At 51.6% G+C, this 22439-nt stretch overlaps 1 protein-coding gene across 7 annotated transcripts in view; it reads left to right on the forward strand.

The window, feature by feature from the left end:
* Nucleotides 1-22439, forward strand: part of Slc2a9 (solute carrier family 2 member 9) — a 138445-nt gene that overhangs the window by 112755 nt on the left and 3251 nt on the right. For 6 of the 7 annotated variants that reach the window (XM_013146559.3, XM_013146558.3, XM_013146562.3 and 3 more), the window contains one exon: nucleotides 11679-11806. In XM_013146559.3, the coding sequence (XP_013002013.1) occupies nucleotides 11679-11806 (128 nt within the window). Of the gene's footprint in view, nucleotides 1-11678; nucleotides 11807-14693; nucleotides 16260-22439 lie in introns of those variants that run through there. The other variant, XM_063230159.1, reaches the window with a different exon arrangement.

Here is a 22439-nt window from a genome sequence, read left to right on the forward strand (position 1 = left end):
GTCACCCGGTACCCACCACTTCCCTGTGAATCTGAGGGAAGACAAGGTATGCACTGAGGCAGGGTATCTGAGGGGCTTCTGTTCCTCTTCCTCCTCTCAGGTTGGGGGACGCATCAGGAGAACTTAGGTACCAAAAACAGACTCTTCAAGATCAAAAGGTGACTTCCCAGAGAGGCAGCCTGAACTGGTGGACTCACTTTCTGTCGGTAGGATTAAAGACCTGCCAGCCCTTACTTACAGCAGCAGAGTGTCAGAGTGTCGTTTCGGCCCACAGTTTTAGCCCATGGCTGGCGACTCCAAGGCAGAAAAGATGTGGGAGCAGGAACCTGCTCACCCATGGCAGCCAGGAAACAGAGAGACTAGGGAGGGATGGGGGAAGTCTCCACCCTTCTCACCCCCAGGAGCTCACCGCCCCCACGCAGGCCCCAGCTCCTAACCAACATTCGGCTGTGATGAATAAAGCACCCCACGATCCCGCCTCCTTCTAAAAGCCCCACTGGGAACACACAGGAGACTTAGGGGACATTTGAGATCTAAGCATAACCATGGCAGGTACCAGGCACCCAGTCTGCCCACACTATTTTGAACCCCACCTGCCTTCGCTGGCGTAGTTCCAGCTTGTTTTTACCCTGTCCGTCACCTGTTCACCCACATAGGCACTGTGAGGAATGGGACCACAACACAGAGCACACATAGAGTGCCATGCACCACCATGTGAAGGCTTTGGGTTGACACAAACTACCACCCACACTCCCTGTGTGGGCCTCACACCAGTGCTGCCAGTCAGCATTGTCACCATCTACCTGAATGTGTCACTGTGCCTGACGTCCCAGGTCTCGGTTTCGTCTTCCTTGTCTGGTTTTCAGGTTGGCACTGACCGAATCCAGGGAACCATGTGTTAGAGAACAGACAAAATGCTTTGGTCATCTTTTAAAAATGTTTTTCATCTACCTTGTTCATCTCTGTATTTCTAGCTTCTACAGAGGAGGGTCAGGCTCCTGGACTGTCCCTCAGGGAGCTTGTGTTTCTGGTGGGTTGCTCACACCTATGGATTGTGACTCTACAGATGGGAGAAGGATGGCTAGACAGCCATGCTGTCATTGGCACCTGGCCTGGCAGAGGCAGAATGGCTGGCACCCAAAACCTTCTGGCCTCGGGCCAAGGCCTTCCTCAGGTACCAGGCTTGAGACTCCAGTGTGGTCAGGAAATCCTTCCTGCTGCCTTACTGAACCCATCTGCAGAGTCCCTTTGCCTTGTGAGTCCCTGCATCCACCTAGAGATTAGGATGTAGACTTCTTGGTGAGGGGACATTACTGATCCTCTCAGATCTTTATGTTCTAAGTGTTTGAAGAAACAGAAATTGGCAGCATGACATGGCATTGCTGCTGCTGGATGCTTCCAAGTTGGACAGCTTGGGGTAGGAAAGAAGCTGGGGACTTTGTCTACGTGCAGCCCTGGGCCTGAGAGCCTGGACCCCACTTACCCACTGTGTGGCCTGGAGCAGGTTAACTGGGCTCTCCAAGCCAGGCTACCTCCTGTAATATGAGGAAGACACACGGCTCTCAGGGGTCGACTGTAAAAGGCATGGGTTTTAAAGAAATCACTGCAAAACAGCTACTTAAGTGCTGGCTCGTAAAAAGCTTCCCAGAGCCTGTGACTGCTACAAGGGTCTCACTAGGCTGCAGGAAAACCAGGCCTGATGCTGTTGACCCTGGCCCAGTCAAGGCCTGATGGACATACACCCTGTGCCCTGGCCAGCACCAGGAGCCGCTGCTGCCCACAGCAGACCAGGGGAGCTGAGAGCCAGGCAGCCTCCAGAGGCGAGAGCTCGGGGTTGGGGATATCTTTTGAGCCAGGAATGGATGCTCATGAAAATTCTTGTTCCTCACAGTCTCCCCTCTGACCAGGCTTCAAGAGCTGGTCGGTGTAAGCAGATGGGTTCTTGATGCACCCAGGTAAAATGTAAAATCACGCTTCTTCTAATGGTCTTTAAAAGGCCTATGGAGAGGCATTTTGCCTTTAAGGAGAAAATAAGCCATGTGTGTTTGTGTGTAGTTTTCGGACGCCTCCTTTGATCATCCCCATGGTTGCTGTTTCATTTCGCTCAGCTGTATCCCAATGAACTTATTCAGGAAAGGATTTGGAACCCACACTGTGAGCCCAGGCCCAAACTCTGAAGTGAGGGTGCAGAAATAAAGCTAGAGATGCTTTGCTGTCCTGCTGAGTCTGGGGGCTAATTAGGAAGGCGGACGCTCACACTGGTCGGCGTAGCTCACCCCACAATGTGCAGTTTCGCTGGATTTCATTGCCAAGTGCAGTAAGCAGGAACTGGATGTGGACAATTGGTAGGCAGGAGAGCTGGTTAGTTTAAATATACAGACAGCAAAGGCAGGTCTTATTCACTGTCCCTGTCACTAGGACAGAATGCCCAAAACCCACAACTTAGGGGAGGAGAGGCTGAGCTTGGCTTACAGGTTTTAGTGGATTCAGTCTATAGCTGGCTGGCTGCAAGGCAGGAAGTCCCAAGGGAAAGGTCTGGCGGAGGAAAATTACTCACATCATGGTGACCAGGAAGCAAAGAGAGAGAAGGGAGGAGCCAGGGCAGAAGATTCTTTCTCCAAAGTCACACCCCAGAGACCAGTCACTTCCACCAGCCCCCACCTCCCACCGGCACAGTTGGCTGTGGACTGATCAGCAGATTAACCCTCGGACGAGCACAGTGCCCCATCATCCAGTCATCTCCCAGCAGCCCCACCTCTGACCCCTGAGACTTAGATCCCACCATAGCAAGGGGTACTAGTGGGTGACACACAGACACTGCAAAAGCAGATTTAGGCAACCCTTGCCTACAAACAAATGAATGCTTTAAGACTTGTGACAGTACTAAGATGGACGAAGGCAGATGAGGGGCTACAGGAGGAGAGGGCGCTTTCATGAGGACACGACCTGGTCTTGGATGCCCACTCAGACACTGAGGGGAAGCGGCCCTCCGAGCACCTTGGAGAAGTACATGCGAGGTTTGGGGCAGAAACTAGCTCGAAAGTTGAGGGGAGGCTGGAGTGTTGTTAGTGTAGGGGAAAAAGAATAATTTCCTCTTCCACCTTCCTGAGTCCTCAGTTGGAATAGATTCTTGCAGCAAATGACAGACTAATAAGAGAAAAGCAAAGTTTATTAATATATCTATTTCATATATGTGCATGGATGACACCAAAGACTGAATAAATAGCTCTCAGAGAAATAGCTCTGGTTTCTGATTTAGAGAGCGGTCAGTGTGTAGAGAAGGGACAGAGGAAAAGGCTTTGGGTCTCTAGGGCAGCAACAGGTGACAGACCAGGCTCATTAGAAAGCCTTGCTACCATCAGTTCTGTTCACCATCACCAGCACAGTAAGATCCAAAGCTGCTCATTTCAGGGTGTGTATTCTGGCCTCCCAGGGCAGCGAAGCAAAGGGATGAACTTAGAGAGGAAGCTGGTGGCACTGAAGGAGATGGGGATCCCACAGCTCCAAGGAAGGAGGAGGGGGTTTGTTTGGAGTGCTGCCAGTAACCATGGAGATTTGAAGGGAAAGGGGAGGTGATCTGCCCCTGCGTGTGAGAGACGTGGCTGTGTTTTCAATCATTCACTCAGCAAGTAGTTTTTTAGCAACTGCAGGCTAGTTTCACACTAGACCTGGCAGCTGCAACCAAAAGATGGATAAGCTTAACTGAATGGAGAAGCAGCCTGCTCAGTTCATCATTCCTTCCTTCCTTCCTTCCTTCATTCATTCATTCAGCATTCGTTCACCAGTTTTATTGAGTGCAATGTTACTAAGCTGCCAGACACTGTTCAGGAAGTTGGGGCGATGGTGCAACAAAACAGACAAAATCCCTACCCTCCAGGAGAAGAGGGTTTTTTGGAGGAGGCTCATGGGAAACATAAGGAAGAGGGTGGCACAAGCGCTAGGAAAAAGCCACACAATGGGGGGCGGGGGGCGTGATGGAGCAGAGGGTCTGGACAGGAGCAACGCAGCCAGTGCAAAGGCCCTAGCTGAACAGTTCTGGGGCTGAAGCTTCCGAGGTTCAAGCACCAGCCTTGGCTTCAGGCAGAATTGTCCAGGGAGCAAAGCCTGAGCCAGATCTTGAGGTGATCAAGATTAAGATTTAGGGTCTTTTGAGAAACTGAATTCTTATTTTCTAGAAAGAGCAAATCCCCACCTGCGGAGGTATACAGGGGCTTGCGGATGGGATCCCATAGAAAGGATTCAGGTTGGCCCAGAGTCCAGCCAACTGGTGAGGGCAAGGCCCAAGAGGGACCATGTGATTCCAGAGGGCCAAAGGAAGGAGGGGCTTGAAGCCAGGTTCACCTCCAGTCCTGCCCTTTGCAGAGTTTCCCATTCTGAAAAGCCCAGGAGGTAGAGAAGGGGTCGAACAATGCCATGGATTGTGGAAGGGAGCAGTTTTGCAGCAAAAGCCCAGGAGCAAAAGGGAGAGGAGGGGTTCCCTGTGGTGGAGAAGACCACCTGCTACAGGGGGGACATCGAGAGAGGCAGTGTGTGGGGGCAGCTGTCCCAGGCAAACCACTGATGGGATGCTCACGGCCCAAGGCCCAGTAATGGTGGGATTTGGGTCAGGTCGCCCTGCCTGGATAATACTGCCTACCTTAGACAGGATATAGGCCTTCTCCCCTTAGCCTTGGAAATGGGCTGAGCCCCCAGCTGGTGGATCTGTGTTCAGCAGGTCCAGCTCCTCTGCCCCCTGGGCTCCTTATGACCTGAAAATAAATGGCTCCACCTTGCAGAGGCCTCTTGTCACCACCAGCCTGGAAGTCAGCACAGCTGCAGTAATGAGTTCCACCCTCTGACTCGGGGCTGGAGGGAGACACCCAGGAAAGAAAAATGGCTCATTTCTCTGCTAGCAGAAGCTCCGAGAGAAGTTGGGAGAAGTGGCAGAGCCTGGTGAGGTCCCAGGTGCACGGAGTACTGAAACCTTGCACCTTCCTCTGTGCACATGCCTTCTCCCAGCCTCTGGGCTGGCCTCCTGCTCTGGCACGCAGTGTCACCCCTGTTGTGGGAGGAGGAACAGGGGTGAAGTTCAAGCTCCATCATGAATTTGGAGAGTGACCTTGGGCAGCTCACCTTTCTGTGCCTCAGTGTTCTTCTCTGTAAATTGGGGATAATACTGCCTACCTTAGATAGGATACAGTAAAGTATTGTTCTCTACCTGGTGGGAAGCTGTGCTGTGGTGGCAGGCATAGGTGTTGCTTCGTGTAGAATATTTAGCTGACCTGAGACACTGTGTGGAAAGGTAGGGGGACCTGACCCAAATCCCACCACTACCAGGCCTTGGGCTGTGAGCGTCCCATCAGTGGTTTGCCTGGGACAGTCTCAGATCGACCTGCTACCCAGACACAATCGATAACAGCATCCCTTGCACTCTCAGTGTGGCCCAGCTTACTGTACCCCCTGCCCATCATTAAAATGGCCATGGCAGCGGCACCCCAAGGACATCCAGAGGATCCTTGAGGGGACCTTAAGGACTCCCTGGCCAACATGGAAATGTCACCCTCCCTTGCATCTGCCAGCCTTTATGAGCAGCATTCACAGAAGAAAGTGTCCCTTAGAAAAGAGGCAGCAATTTAAACTCTGTGCAGCCAGAGTGTGGAGTGGGTCTCTCCGAGTCCCAGCAGCGCTAAGGTCCTGAGCTCTCACCAGCCAAGCTCCCATCAGTTCCCGACTCCCCATGCTTCTGCTCAGTGCTCCTTAAATAAAGTAATTTAGTGACTTGGAGAATATGTACAAACCCACTAGCTTTTTTTTCTCCGTGTCGTATAGACACATAAATCTTCTAAGCAATCAGGAAACAAATTGAGATGAGATCCAGTGACAATAATCTGCCTGGCTGGCTCCAGGCAAGTTTCCGGGACTCAGGACATTCCTGTTTTAAACGTGGAATCAGTTTGGTCTCTTGGATGCCACAGCATGGATTATGCACAGTGCGATCAAAAATTAAGGTGAATAACTTCAAGTGTGTTCACTACAGTGAAAGACACATTGCCACTAGTGCCGCCCTGGCCTTGAACTCACTTATCCCATCCTTCTCGCTGCTTCCTGCAGCAGTTCTGGGGTCTTCTTTCATGAGTGTCTTTAGTTGAGCTGTCATGGCTGCATGGATGTCCTGAACCGGTTCAAAACATTACTTTCCTGGCCATTTTGACTTTGGAGAAGAATCAGAAGTTGCAAGTTGCATAGTGCCAGATCTAGTAATCAAGTGCATAAAGACACCCCATAATATTTTTAATTGACAGAAATTTCTATAAATGGTTGATTAGCAAACTGTGATCAAAAAATGCCACAAGTGTTTAAAGATTTAATATATTCAAATACACATTGGCATTCATCACCCTAAAAGCACTCAACAGTAATTGCCTTGTTTTGAACACACTTCTCCCCCATTTTTGGCGATGGGTCTTTTGCCATAGTAAGTTATTTGTTCAGTTAAACATATTTTCCGATCACTCTTGTAAAAGAACAAGTGTTCAGTAAAGGGCAAGTACACGTGTCCTGAAGTCCCACGTGGGGGCAGGAATTTCCCCACGTGGAAAAGCTAGGAGGGGTTTCCCCAAAAGGGACCCCGAGAACTTGAGGGCAGTTTATTTGGGGCGTGGCTTGGAGTCACCACTTGGGAGTTGTTTATGGCCAACCCTGTTCTTTCTGCTGTGTTCTGGCTGGAGGGAAAATCCAAAGAGAGGCTCAGCAGGGATGCACCAGGTGGGGAGACCAGGGCTCCCCGTCTTGTGCCGGTGTGGGGAATGGCAGAGGTGGGCATCAGCTGCATCTGAGCCAAAGACCAGGAGCTCCCAGGATTTCAGGTGCCATCCAGCCTGGGGCTGGTGACTCCTTTACAGCAGGATTGCTGGGGCCCCAACTCAGCAGCCTCTGGGGCAGGAGTGCTGGCATTTCTGTTTGCTCAATAAATAAGCAAACTCAGTCGATCTGCAGCTAAAAGGCCAGTGGAGGAGATGATGACCTCCAGGGGTGCATGGAAGCCCAGGTTCCAGCTGCAGCCCCAGGTCTTTGACCCCATCCTGGGAAGCACCCACACAAACGACTCTTCTCTGTCTCGCCGCCCACGCTCTTCCCTCAAGATCATCCAGGCAAAGTGTGCCACGCGGTGTCACTGCCACACTACTGACTTCTCTATCAAAACACAAACTCCTGAGCATGACAAACCTCTCCAGCAGGACCGTGCCTGCGGACTGGGTCTGATGGACAGTAATGGTTTTCTTCCCTAATGAGCTGTGCACACGTGCTGTGATGTGGCTGCTCCTTAGTTTTCACGAGATGCAGTGGTGCCCCAAGACTCATCAGAAGCACTCGTCCCCAGGGAGTCCTGGATGGAGCTGCTCAAGCTTCCCAGCTGCTGAAGAGCTCAGATTAAAGCAACTCCACAGACACAGTCTGTGTCAAAACACACTTAGTGGTGGTGGAGAGGAAAATCACTTGTGTTTCAGTGACTTGGAGTGCACGGCAGCATTCAGCTATTTCCCCTGATCAATCCTATGCAAATTCAAGCTTCAGTCACAGAGCATAGCTGTTAAGGATGCTGAGAGGCAGGAAGTGCTTGTTCTCGGGGATTTGCCTTTCCTCCCTGGAGTTGTTAACCACGGCATCCTGGGACCCTGGGACCGGCCGCCCCATCCTCTGCACTCCCTCCACTAACCTGCACTGCTCCCGCAGCAGGAGGGCTTCTACTCACAGATCTGCATGGGGCCACATCGGACCACTGCTTCCCATCCCTCATCCACCCCTCCGACCTCTAGTCTTAGCCGGACTGTGTCAGCCCGCTCTGGTGTGCTCCTTACGCTAGTCCCTCTGCCTGGTTTAGCTTAGAAGGCTTCCCCCACTCCTTCTTCCATCATTTCCCTGTCATTCATTCACTCAGCAAGCATCTCCCAGGCACTGACCAAGAGGTGGGCACAATGTGCTGTGTTGAAAGCAGCAGAGAGCACAACTCCCAGCAAGGGAGGAGGAGGAGGTAGTGGCAGTGCTGTTCGTGGATGGAAGTGAACAGGAGATGGACAGGAGGACGCCTTGGCACTGCAGGAAGTAGACACCGGGTCCCGTTTCCTCGCCCCTCTGGGCTGTAAGAAGCAGACTCTGTGGACAGGGAGGCCACAGGTCACACCAGACACCATTGGGCGGGCTGTGAGGGAATAGGAGAGGCTCCTAGATTATTTCTCTCCTGCTGGGAGCCTACCAGCTGAGCAGAAGGCCACCACTGTGTGTCAAGTCTGTCCAGGGCCCAGGCATTGCAGTGCTGAGAGCAGCCTCCATGTGACTCACTGGATGCTGCAGACATGGCATGGTCATCACCTCTCTTCAGTCAGAGGACCCAAGCCTGGGTCTACTTCTCCCACCCAGAGACAAAACCAGGAGCCTCCCTCGCCTGCAGTCCTGATCCCCCAAGCTATCCACAACTCAGAATCCAGGAGCCAAGCAGGAGCCGATGAGACAATGTCCTTAAATCGTTTCCTGAATAAATGTCCAGCAAAATAAAGGCCACGAGGGAGAGAACTGAATCAAGGCCTCCTCTTGGCAGGACCCACTTCAAGAAGAGCTTGTTTGCTGCCCTTTTTCTTTCAAGGCCTTGTGCCTGTGGGGGGCAAGCACCCCACACGGAGTTACATCCCAGCCTATGATTTTGAAACATTATTTTAAGATACACCATGCAGCTACAATCAGAAACGCCTGTACCTAAAGTTTTCAAGGCTAATTATCCCAGCAGTTTAAGTAACAGTGCTCACATACAGCCTTGATAGAGTTGATCTCCCCACAAGTGATTTGGAGGGTGGAAAGCTTAGCTATTTGTGAGGGCGCTAAATGTTCGAGGCGGTGGTGTGCCGATTACACTGATCTCAACAGGACACGCCGGGTACCTGTGTTGAAATGTCACGCTATGCCTCATAAATATTTTAATGATCTGTATGTCAGTTAAACTTTTTTAAATTGAATGAAAATAACATCAACAAAGGAAAAAGAAGCAATTGGCCATCAGCAGCAGCCAAATGAGATGACGATTGGCCACCAATCACAGATGATTCCACCACTATGTGCTCAGTGTCTGCTGTCCCAGAAGGAGTTGGAAAGACCTCGAGGCTCCCTGACACCCCAGCTGGGGGACAGCATCATGGGATGAGGCGGTGTTTGGCATCCTGTGGGAAAACCAAGTGGATGCCGTCCCCCAGTTTATGGAGAAGCTGCTAAAAGACAGAAGTCAGAGCTCACACTGTGACTCCAGAGGGAGAAAATGAGAAGAGAAGAAAAAATGTCAAGAATGAGTCACCCGCCGGCTTCCTCCCTGTAGAGCCCAGACCCTGGCTGCTGCAGCCCTAGAGTAATGGGGGTACACACACAGGGAAACTGAGTCACCAGTGTTGCTGTATTGTGAGTGAACTACGGTCTGAACCACCAGTCTCAAAGTTCTGATAGGTCATCCATGGTGCTTCCAAAATCATGTCAAGGGAGCTAGGGAAGGGGAGACTCGACCCTGTCCCTCTCCGGCTCCAGCTGTTCAGGCTCCAGAAGGGCCCGAGAGTGAGTCCTGGGCCACAATGCAAGGTGTCCATCAAGTTGGCTACAGGACCGATGAGTAGTGACATGGATGTGCCCTCATGTGACTCTGCACTCCAGACCCCTGAAGGTTGGTTTTATCACATTTCCACGCGTGGCCATGGTTCTCACACCTTTTGATAGGTGTGAGATCCTTTGAAGGACAGAGTCTACTTTCTAGGGGTAAACTGCATATCCACATTCCTCAGAGTGAAGTCACAAGCCCTGGACTCAAATCTGTAAATATGGTGTCCTGTCGACTGTCAAAGATGCTCAGACTGGCAGGGTGGCAGTGGATGGGCCATTCTGAGTAGATGCGTGTTTGCTGGAATCCAGGGTCTGCAGACAGCATGGGGAATGGTAACAGTGACAGCCCTGGAGGGCCAGGCTGGACTTGGTCCTGGCTCTGTGGCTCTGTGATTGTGGGTTGCTTGCTTGGTCTCCTTGAAGATGCAAGGTGGAGAAGAGAGCTCTCTCCATGGCTGAACCCTCCATGGACCCTCCGAAGGACTGTGCCCTGGATAAAATGTGAACACCTGACTATGCCTGCTGCATGGGAGCCCTCGGTGGTTTCTTCCACCATACAGCCATCTCTGGGACTGCACGAAGCTGCACCATTGCCTGTCCCCCTCTGCCACCTCACCCCTTTCCTGTCCTCCTCTTTAGGCAGATGGACCTCTGCTCTAGACCTTAGACCAGCCCCTCCACCCCAGGACCTCTGTCTTTCCATATTCCACCCTGCCTGGCCTTTCTTAGATCTTCCTGAGCCATATGTCACTGTCACCTCCCCAGGGAACCTTCCCCTGGCCACTGCTAAAGTTAAGCCACATCACTGTGGGCTTTTGCTCCAACATGACCACCATGGTGAGGACAGCCCTGGCTGCTACACAGTCGCTGGGTGCTATAGAATGAAAAAACCCAGCCTGGCAACACGCACTCTGGCCTTTGTTCTCCCAGCGCGCAGGACTTGTGTCTCGGGGAGTCCCCTTGCATTACACACCCTGTGTTGTCTGGAGAAGGCCATGCACAGATCTGATTGGCAGAACCTCAGACGTTCCCAGCCAAGTGCAGATGGCCTGGATTGCCATGGGACTGAGGCTCAATACACATCCTACAATGGCACAGGGCAGTCTCTCAAGAATCATCCCACCCCAATGTCAGCAATGTTGCCGCTGAGGAACTCAGGGCTGCAGGCTGCTCAAATTGGGAGCCACCATGCACCTGAGGAAAAGAAGTTAAGGAAGATAGAAGACAGCCAGGGAGAAGGAGCTCCTGTGATCTCATGAGCAAGGAGCAGCAGGGAGAAACCTGAGGCATAGAGGCCCAAGCTGTGACTCTGCGACCTGGTAGCTGGGTGACCAAGTGACCTCTCTGGGCATCCATTTTCTTAACTAGGGATTTGACTGCCAATGCCTGCCTTGCTCAGTAACTCTGAAGATTAAGCTGGAAACAATCCCTAAAAATAAATAAAAAATAAATCAGTACTGGCAACACTGCTAACACAATAGAGATGGCTCCCCGTTTGCCATGGTTTGATGTATGTCTGGATTTTACAAAGTTTGAAAATGGCCCATGTGCAGCAATGTACTTTCAGTTTTGAGATTTATCTTTCCCTGGACCAGTGGTACCCGGCCCTCTCAGCAGCTGCTCAGGTTTAGGCTAAGGCCAGAGTCAGCCATCGAGGGTGGACGAGGCTGAGCTCTGATGCGCAGTAGGTGAGACGAATCCAATACCGTTTGACTTAGGAAGTTTTCATTTTGGAGTCGGTTTTGTTGAATTTCTACAAACCCACTGTCCAGTGAAGCGCGTCTGTATGCCCTTGGCTCCCAGTTCAGATATGTCCACATAGTGCTCACTCGGTGTTGGTCACAGCCTGGTGAGTATAGAACCCTAAAGGATGACAAATGTCTCCCTTGGATGGACAGGGCCACAGGGACGCTTCTCACACAGCACTCAGAGCCAAGGGAGGTCATGTTGCAGTCCCACAGGCCGCCAGGTTTACCAAGGCACCGTACCATACCAGCTCACAGGGAAAGACGCAAGGGCACAATGAGGACCCTGGGTGACTAACTCTGCCCTGCCCTCTACCGCAGGTGGCATCCCCTTCATCCTGACTGGTGAGTTATTCCAGCAATCGCAGCGGCCGGCTGCCTTCACCATCGCGGGCACCGTCAACTGGCTCTCCAACTTCGCGGTGGGGCTCCTCTTCCCATTCATCCAGGTAGGACCGGCGGGGTCTCTGCCATCTCTGCCATAGGAGCACCTGGGAGACCGCAGGGCAGAAGTGATCTCTCTCCCTCGTCTCTTGACTCATGCTATTGTCCTAAGGAAGGAAGAAACTGCCCTAAAAATGCCCTTTCTGTTCTGAAGCTATGCCCACAGAAACTGAGGCTGAATCTCAACTACTTCTTACATGCAAATTAATCTCATTTTTGTAATATGTTGGTTGAATTCCACATGGTAATTACAGTGCACTCTAATTACAGTGCCCCGTCACCCACTGAACCTCCTTCTTGTCGCCAGCATAGATGCAGCCAATGGGCTCATGGCCCCAAGGTTGACAGTGATTGGCACGAAGATGCCCACATACTCAGGAATTGGACCCAAGTTCTTGTTGTGTAAAGAATCTGCTCACTCACTGGCTCATGAGCTCACATGTGCTTACTGAGCTTCTGTTGTGTGCCAGGCCCTGTTTTGGGCAGGCAGTGGGGACCGAGTGGGAGCAGAGCGTGTGTTTGATGTGCTGAGCTGAGGGGTACAATGGGGACAGATGTGCTGGGGGGGTCTACAAAGGCCTCTCCAAGGGGGTGACACTGGAACAGAAATGTGAGACAACCGAAGGAGCAGGGAAGCCTGGGAACGACAAAGTCCAGGACAGAAACAGCAGGCAGTGTGGCTGGAACAGAAAGACAATCTAGGGAGAAGATGAGAATTGCAAGTTTCCCAGGGCGAGGGCTTTGCAAGGCTTCCACGTGGCAGGGTTTTCCTAGGGTGGGCAGAGCCTCCTGTAGTAGCAGCCTTCCCATGCTGGGACAGAATGGAGACCAGACACCCCAAAAATCAAAGGAGGCGAGGTTTATCTTGGCTCACAGTTTCAGGGGGTTCAGTGTATGGCAGGCTGGCTCCCAGGCAGAAATGGCAGGGTGGAAGAGTGTGACAGACGAAAGCTGCTCCTGTCCTGGGACCCAGGTGGCAGGGAAACAAGGGAAGGGCTGGGGCAGTGTGCACCCTCCCAGGGTGCGTCCTCAGAACCTCCTCCAACCAGCCCCTGCCTCCTACAACACTCTCAGCCTCCCCATGATCCAGTCACGTTCCAAACACCTGAGACCTTGGGGAACATTTTAAACCTAAACCACAACACTTCCCTCCTCAAGAGCCCATCAGAGCTACCACTGCCCATGGCATGAGGTGATGCCACTGGAGAAGTTGAGGCCCTCTCAGGTCTCTCAAGGAGCATCCAGATCCACTCCCAGGGCCACTGCAGCCTCCTCTCCTGACCAACTCCTCAGAGACTTTATTCTCGGCCCACCCCATAATTTACTGGTGCCCATCCCAGCACATGGCAGAGAAGGCCATGGCCCCTAGCACACCATGCCCCTGGGGCTCTTGTCACAGCCTGCAGGGTGGCTGCTCCTTGGGGCCAGGTCTGTGTGACTTTCTGTGTCCACATCACCCCCACACCCTGAACGGCCTCCACAAACAGCATGGCTGAGGCTGAGGAGTAGGGAGGTCACCTAGGCCCCACATGAGCCCAAAGGCCAGTTCCTCTGTCCCCCACTGCACCCTGTGTGCCACTCAATACAGCCTCCTTGATCCAGCAGGTAGAAAGTAGATGGCATGCAACCTTCAAAGCCTTTTCAGCAGGTCAGGGTATGGGGAGCATGACCCAGCCACCATCTCCATTCCTACCCAGGCTGGCTGTAAGCAGTGCTGACCTGCGCCTTACACCCCACACTGTCAGTGCTAGGAGGAAAAGCCTCCATGGGTCCCCTTGACAGAGGAGGGGATGAGCAGCACCCAAGCCCCACATCTGGCTGCAGAACAGGTTGGTGCCTGACCAGGGTGCAGGCTGGTGGATGGGCATAGGGGGCTGGGAACCATGAGCTCTGCAGGGCTCAGCACAGCAAGGTGGAACCACAGGGTTGAGGGATGAGGAGTACACACATCCCGCGGGTGCTGTAACAGACAATACAACCTTTGTTCTGTGGCTCAGATACAGTGTGTTCCCTCCAGAACTTATGCTGGAATCCAGTGCCCAAGTAGTAAAGCTCACAGACAGTACAGTTTTCCCCAGTGTTTGGGTCAGAGATTGGTGCCATTCTTGAGGGAGTTCGTTCTCATAGGAGGGAGTTGGTTCTCTCGAGAGCAGGTGGTTGCGGTAGTAAATTCAGCTTCCTGAGCTCCCTCCAGGCCACGACTCCATGACAGCGACTTTCTCAAAATATCAGGGCTGGGTGTCCTTGGGGACCATTTTACAGCTGCCTGCAGAAGTGAGAGGATGTGCGGCTGCCTGGAAGCCAGTGCCTCGACTTTTGTCCCCAGATGTGCACAGGGCGTGGGGCTGCAGTGACCATTCACCTCCTAACTCAGTCCCGCTACGAATCACTTTGCATGCCCGGCTGTCATGGGTGGTGTTTACTATTTTTGGATGAATGTTGGATAGGGCTAGTGGGCCTAGTGAGGCTTTCGATCCTGTCTGGGGACTCTAAGGTAAAAGATTAATGTCTGGCTTCCTGGATTCCCATCACAAGATTCTGGGTCAAGGGGGAGGGGGCAGTGTGTTTTAAAGGCCAGCAGAGGATCCCAATGCACTGAGAACTCACAGGTACTGGGGAAACGGCGAAGGGTAAATTTCGGGAAGACCCTTCCGGGGCCTCAGAGGGGGCAGGATCACAAGCAGGGAGACCTGGCAACTGGGATTATCTGTCATTTCTGAGAGATGGGGGAGATGGCCATGTAGGGCTCCATCAGGAGCAGAAAATGATGGAACAGGGTGGAGGGGATGGAGAGGACCTCATTCCAGACACCCCTGGGCCCAGACTGGCAGCTCACAGCACCCTGGACACCCTTGGCCTCTGCGAACATGACCTGGCATCTCCCATCTTCAGAATTTGCTCTCAAGTTGAGCTCATGGCACAGAGCCCTCTGCACTGGTCCACGGAAAGATTTTCACATTTAAACGAGGCCACCATGTCATCCGGAAGGAGAATTCGGACTTCGCTGGCAAGAGAGGGCTCTGGGAGAAGTCATGTGCCAGCCACAGCGTCTCCTCCACAGGTCGGACCTTCCCACCCAGCTTGTTTCCCCCAGCCCTTTTATAGTTGTCCCACTTAGCAGACACAGTGCTCGACGGTTTATTCCCAGGAGCATGGGCATGGATACAGTACACTTAGCAGGTCAGAGGCCAGCAGCAGAGGGTGTTCCAAAAGACCAACTCCTTCTCGTGTTTCATAGTGTGGGTACTTTATAGGTCAGCTATCTCTAAACATGTGTATGCATAGAACTATTTTTATAAGCAAAAATTTTGCCTGTTTGTTGTGGGACTGGTGAAGGAAGCTAGGGCCTTGTACAGACAAAGCAGGTGCTCTACCCCAGAGCTGCGCCTCTAACCTGCTTTTAAACTTAAAAAGGAAAGAAGGCTGAGGGTAGAATGATTTCCTAGCATCAGCTAAGCCATGAGTTCAACCCCTAGTCCAGCAAAATAGGTAGACAGGTGACAGACAGACAGATAGATGTAAATAGATACATAGGGACCCACACAGATGACACACAGCCAGGCAGAGAAGAGTGCTTCAGGGACATGAGTCACACATGAGACCGAGCGTTGGTAAGAGACCATCGTAGGCAAAAGGAAAGAGTGGGGATGGAGGAGAAAGGAGGGAACAAACCAGAAAGGAGCCTGGCACGGTCTGGAAGCAGCAGGACCCAAAGGGAGGAGCCGGATCAGCTCCACCCTGTGCACTTGGGGCTGCAGTGGGATGGGTGGGCAAAAGGAGAAACAGTTACAATGGCTAAATCTTGGAATCAGCCCATGCGTCCACCAGCAGATGAATGAATAAAGAAAATGTGGTGTCTGTTTACTTTTCTCTCATTGCTCAGACAAAATACCCAACATCCAAGGTTAAAGGAGGGAAGGTTTATTTAATTCACAGTTTGTAGAAGTTTCAGCCCATCACTGACTGGCTCCAGGGCGGGTGGCACATGGCAGAGGCCAATAGTTTATGGCACTGCGAGAGACAGCAAAACAACAAAAGAAAAAGGTGGGAAGAGTCTACTCTTTCTTTCTACTTCTTTTATCCAGACTGCTGGGATTAGGGCGGTGCCAGACAATCAGCGGACTGCTTCAGCAATCACCCAATCACCTTAACCCCAGCATTTAACCGCCAAGCAGTCACAAACTCCAGATTCAGCTACCTCTGCAAAAGCCTGATCTAAAAGTGCATAAGGCTTTAGGGAACACTTAGACACAAAACATGTGGGATTTACACACCAATGACTGCCACTCTGCCACAACCAAGGGTAAATGTGAGTCATTTATAGGGAGATGGACGTACCTGGAGGCCATAAAATTAAGTGAGATAAATCACACACAGACTTATCGCATGATTTATCCTTATATGAGAAACCCAAAACATAAATAAAGAGCAAAATAAAAGATAGATAATAGGGGCAGCGAGATAGATCTTTCTCAGAGGGGAGACAGATTAAGGGATGGAGGGGCATTAAGGGAGGGGAGGGAAAGGGGCTGGAAAAAAGGAATAAATACATGTCCTATACTGGACCAACTCCACACAAGGAATGTAAACATTATGTACCGCAAAGGTTTACTAGTAAAAATAACATATTCAAAACATTTTTATAGAGAAAGCACTACACACATCTGCTGATGCCATTGCATGGAGAGCCTGAGAGCAGCTTGCGTCCTTATCCCAGTGACACCAAAGCCCCCTGAGGGAGGGGTCCAGACTCCACAGTTGAGGTTTGTGAACCCTGACACGATCCTGGCTGGGTCCCTTCATTCAGCTCCTGGGAGGAGCACCTAGGTCCCTTTCCCATGACTGGAACCAAAGGCCTGACACCTGCAACGTGAAGGAGGAGAGATTTCTTCTGACTCGGGGTCTCAGGCTCTAGTTGCTGACTGCCTGGCAGAAAGAGGATGGCAGGGAGAGACAGAGGGAGAGACAGGTTTATTTATCCAGACTGCTGGGATTAGGGCGGGAGAGACAGAGGTGCTCCACCTGTTACAGCCAGGAAGCAGACAGAAGGGAGCAGTTGGGATGAGAATGCCCCCTTCTGGACACCCCAGGGAGCCTGCCTCCAACCAACCTCCCACTCCTGCTCATCAGCAGCCGAGCTCCTCTATGGCTGAGTCCACCCATGGACACACACGGGAATTTGAGGGACGTCGTCCATCTAATCCATGGTAGAGGGAGACTGGACCAAGCCCTCAAGGTGACTGGAAGGGCAGGGTTCGTTCTCCGTAGGAAACACTGACAGCGTGCCCCTTCACTGCTTCCTCTTCCTTTTTGTCCTCCTCCTTTTTTCCCCTTCTGTCTTCTTTTTTTCTATAAATTCCAGGGGGAATTCAAGTTATGAATAATTCAGTCTTGCTGTAGAAACTAAAGATATACAGGAGCGAGGTGGCCCATGTCTGTGGACTAACGATGCTGTTTGATTTCTTCTGTGCATGTGTAATGTTTGGTTTTTATAAAATCAGCATTGATTTGTCTTGCTTCTTGCTGGCACTGTATTTGGATTTGGAACTTTCCTCGTGCCATGGATGTGTTTGAAACAGGTCCCTCTGGAACAGGTCCCTAAGAGCTGGGACTACCCATGGCCCTCAGGAGGTCCTGCAGGGCTAGCTGCTGAGATGCCCCAGTGAGAGCAGCAGTGCAGGATGTACTCATGACAACACTATCTGATGGCCATGTCTGTGACCCGAGCTGGGAAGGCAGAGATTGGCTGGGTCCTCCCTGGGGGCGACTTGCTGCTCTGGAAGATTAGTTACACTGGGCTGCTGCTGGCAGTGATTGAGCCACAACCAGAAGCCACTGTCTGAGTCTTCTCTGGTTGCCATAACAGTGCCACAGATGGGACAGTTTAATCCACAGCAATTTATTGTCCCACCATTCTAGATGCTTGAAGTCTGAGATCAAAGTGTTGGAGGACTGGTTTCCTCTGGGGCCTTATATAGCTGTGTCCTACTCTCTCTTCTTACCAGAATACCAAGCACATTCGGTCAGGATCCACCTCAATGACCACATCTTAACACAATCAGATTCTTAAACATGGTCCCACTTAGGAACAAGACCCTCTCCAACTATAGTCACATTCAAAGTCTTGGACATTAGCACCTCAGCGTAGGAGGTGTGATTGAAAAATGCAGTAAATGCTTAATTTTTTAAAAACACACATGGCCATTGATCCCCTCAAAGGACACCCTCTCACCTCAAACAGCTTTATCCCCTCGTTCTGCCGCATCCTGAAGCAGCTCTGGAAGTCCTCCTTCGTGGGTGTCTCTAACTGCACTGCATAGTTGGTTCAGGGTCTTGGATCCACTCAAAGCATTTCCCGCTGCTCAGCATTTTGGCTTCAAGGAAGAGCTGGGAGTCACATGGCACTCGGTGAGGTGAATGGAGTGGCTGAGGACACATCGTAATGTCTGAGCCAGGCTTCCCACTGGATGGCTCTCAGCAGCAGCACTCACTGTGTTTCTGATCACAGCTGAAAGACCCTCACAAAGGATTTCTAGACCTGCTCCAGAAGGCAGCAAGAACGGTGGGAGACGTGTGTTCAGAGCAAGGGGGAGTACGCTGAGGATGGTTAAACAGCAAAGCATCTTTTACTGTAGTATGTATTTTTTAAAATTTAAACATTTGATCGCGCCCTGTATGAATTTGGAGACACAATGCAGCCCAGTGTAGCCACCTGCTCAGACCTTGACTGTGTCACTCACCTCCCCATGTGTTGGTTGGTAGGAAATGTTTCCCAGTCTTCCAGTAATGCACGCAAGGAGACACCTGAGCTGACCTGGAGTGTGCCCCTTGGACCAGCAGAAGTTGTCCCCACACCTCCTCTGCACATGGCTCCGAGCAGTCTGTGAGTCTCTGGACACCTGCCTCTGTGTTTGCCTCCTGGGCTCTGTTCCTGCTGCCCAAGGAGCAGGAACTTGGAGACTTAACAGGACAGAAGTGTCTTCTCTCACAGTCCAGAGGCCAGGGCACACCATGAAGGTGTCTGTCTGCACCGCTGTCTGAATCTGCCCCAGACTGCTCATGTGACATCTAAGGCTGTCACCACTTCTGTCACCACTGTCACAAGCGTGTGTCTGTGTGTCTTTCTATAAGGACATCGGGGATTCAGATCCAGGCCCATCTGGCTCCATTATGACCTCATCCTAATGAGATCACATCTGAAAAGACTATTCTGGAACAATGCTACGCTCACAGGGCGCAGGCACAGTGGAGACTTCAGTCTATTTCAGGGGGACATGATTCAGTCTGTAACACATTCCTTCTCTAGGCGACCACCTCATGCTAGAAAGCTTGCCCAGAGCACCCTCAGAAGCCCCACATCACTGGAAACCCCTCCAACCTAGGCAACCTGAGAGTCAGCCTGTCACCCCGCCCCTAACTGACATCCCCTTCCCTGCTTGTGCCCCAGGGTCTCCCAGCCCAGGTACTGAGCACCATGAGTCCTTGGTGGTGTGCGGGCTGTGGCTGGCATCCATACGCCTCTCTCCTAACCCGTACTTTACTGTTGGGAGCAAATCGCATGCAAAGGTATGCTTGCCTGATTCCACTACGGTTATAAAATTCTGTTTGAGTTCAGTCATATGTGGGAGAGAATCAGTGATTCTTTTTAACTTGAAAAATATTGGGTCACATCCCCAACGCCTCTGCAGCGTGAGGGCGGAAGCGATGTGTAGCAAAGTTTGTGGGGCCTGAAAGCAAACAACTGTGTGCTCGCTTCTCTGGGTTTGCCCCACAGATGCAATGCAGCCCCAAGGGAGGAAGAGGTGCACGGCCCTCCATCCTGCATCGCACTGGGCCTCAGAGGTGAGCAGAGAGCCATTTTTTAAAGAGCTCTTGTAGTTTCTAAAGACCTCTCTGGCTGCCAAGCAGGGCTGGATTCAGTAGGTCTGTTTGTTCTTAGAAGAGACAAATGCAGAAGCCAACATGAAACCAGGTAACAGGAACCGGGTATCAGGTACTCTGTGTGCAGTGAGGGGGCTCAACTGACTGACAACAACACAGAGGACACTTTGTGTTGCTGATTGGTTTGCTTGATCAACCGATTGGTAGATTGATTGATTTTTGAGATAGGATCTCACTGTGTCACTTAGGTCTTGAATTCACTGTGTTCCGCCTATCTTAGCCTCCCAACCGTTGGGATTACAGGTGTACACCATGCCCAGCAGCCCAGGGAACACACTGCCGTGGAAGAAATGTTTTACATCTTGATAGAGGTGCTGATTGCACAGCTGTGTACTTCTATCCAAACTCAATGAGCTTTGTGTACCCTCCGGATCTGTGCGTGTACTTCATTCAGATTTGACCTTGATAAACAAATGTGTGTTTTCTAATCAATGCTGCAGGACAAAGCCATCGGGACTTAGTAGCCAAGACAGCATCAGGGGAGGAAGAGGCTGGTCTGGGAAGCAAGGAGATGTCAGAAAGACAGCAGGGAGAGAGGAGGGACACTGAGGCCCAGGAAGTGAGGGAGGAGAAAGGGGCAGAGGACAGTGATGTGGGGAGTGCAAGACTGAGAGGGGGTGAGAAAGGAGACCCCAGCCCCCAGTACTGGCTAAGAAGGGAGGAGAGAGCCCTGGGAACCAATGGAAGAGTTTCAGCAGAGGCCAGGAGTGATGCCTATGTGCTTCTGAATGGCCCTCTGGGCTGCACTGTGGAAAACAAACTCAGGAGAGGCACTGAGGTAGAAGACTTAGCTGGGAAGGTGAGGGGCCATGGGCAGACACAGGCCTACAATTTAGCTTTATGAATAAAGTTTTATTGAGACGCAGCCAGGCCATGCACTTGGGTATCATGGTCGGCGTTTGCTTTCCCACTAGAGGGTGAGGTTGAGTGGTTCCGGAGGAGACGCCGGGCATTCACTGAACAAGTTAACAGCCAAGCCCTGGCTATGCTCTGGAGAGGAGGTGCCCGACCAGGGGGAAAACATTGCAGGGTCCCCAGGGCTCCTGAGGATGACTTTGGGTTATCCTGCTGCCACCTCATCACCCCCATCTGCCGTGCAGTCAGAGAGGACAGTTCTTCTCACAGGGCACAGGGCACCAGGTGGTGCTTTAACCTCACTGCTACAGCTGAGGATGATGACTTCCCGGGCCGCTGGGGGCTGATGTGTGCTAAGGCACAGGCCTTGGTGTCTGTGAACCTTATGTGAAGGACTAGGAGTTTCCCAAGCAGGAAGGGCTGTTTCTGGTCACCCCCGATGTTGGAACCTGAACTCGGGGCCTCCATACAAAGCGGAATCTTTACCTGTTTTTCAACTTTTCTATTTTGAGCTATGTCCTTCCTAAGTTGTCTAGGCTGGGCTCAAACTTGTCACCCTCCTGCCTTACCCTCCCCAGAGTGCTGGGATCACAGGCACGCACCACCACACCCAGCTCACTTTTTTGCTTGTGAGAAACCAGTTGAATGCCTACTTCTAAATTTAGTCCAGAATTACATTAGTTTGTAATCTTGTTATTTTCAGAGCACATTGGTTTGGGGTTAGATTTCCAGGCAGTGCCCATACCCTGCCTCAGACCACCTATGTCACTTGTCCTGTCATGAGTCAGCTTGTCGTGAGAGTAGAGAAAATCCAAAGACACTGGCTTGAGAGACACAGGGTTTATTAAGACTCACAACACATTTACAGGGAGGAGAAGGTTAACGGGACTTACTAATGGGTCCCATTATGGGGCATGCACTTAACCACAGTGCCACGTGGTAGGTCAGTGGTGACAAGCTGTACAAGCACTAGCAGAAACCACTCAGGAGGCCCAATAGCACCAGTATTTACCCAGGCCACCGTGTTCTGTTCCACGTCCAGTCACCACAGGAAGGGGTTTGTAGAGGACGCTGCACAGCAGCAATATCATGAACTCTGTTCCAGGGTGTGACCAGAACTTCAAGGAACAGTTGACTCAGCACTCGGGCAGGAGGGAAGCTCCCACAGGCAGCATGGATGGCCTGGTTCTCAATGTCCCTCGGGTGACCCTTACTCAGCCCGTGCAGTCTGGGCATGGTTCCCATGTCCGCTTCACTAAGTGAGAATCCTGGGAAACTGACAGGGCATCTGGGGACATGGTGCTAGATGCCCACTTTAGCTCAGAGGCCATGCACTGATCTGCACAGCAGCCCAGGGGGCTGCACGGTGAGCCGCCCGGCTATGGGCCAGCTGCATAGTCCTCACCTGTTCCCCTGCTCAAAGAAGCTGCTACATCCTCACATGATGCTGACCAAGGGAGTAGGAGAAAAAAAGCACCAGTTTCCTTTAGCACCTACTTTTTCCTAAAAGCACAGTGCCAAAACTGCCTCATATTTTTAGCATAATTTGACATTGTGCTGCGTTCTGAAAGGAAATTTTCTTTTCTGAATCAGAGAATATGGGACATTTTCATGATCACTTCTAATAATGTAAAAGTAGATTTATAGGAATCATGTAATTATGGCTAAGAGCCTTTGTTTGGGCTGGGAAGGGCAGGAGACTGCACTTACCTGGACAGGGTAGAGGGTGGGGGCTCAGGCATCTGCCCTGCTGAGGTCCTCCTGTGTTGCTCAGTTATTAACTTTGCTGCACAGTCCCCCACAAAATCGTACCAACTTCACCACGTTAGGTTACCTCATCTG

The sequence above is a fragment of the Cavia porcellus genome, unplaced genomic scaffold (genome assembly GCF_034190915.1).
Source record: "Cavia porcellus strain 051 isolate PalLab524CR breed Dunkin Hartley unplaced genomic scaffold, mCavPor4.1 scaffold_18, whole genome shotgun sequence".
Taxonomy (NCBI): domain Eukaryota; kingdom Metazoa; phylum Chordata; class Mammalia; order Rodentia; family Caviidae; genus Cavia; species Cavia porcellus.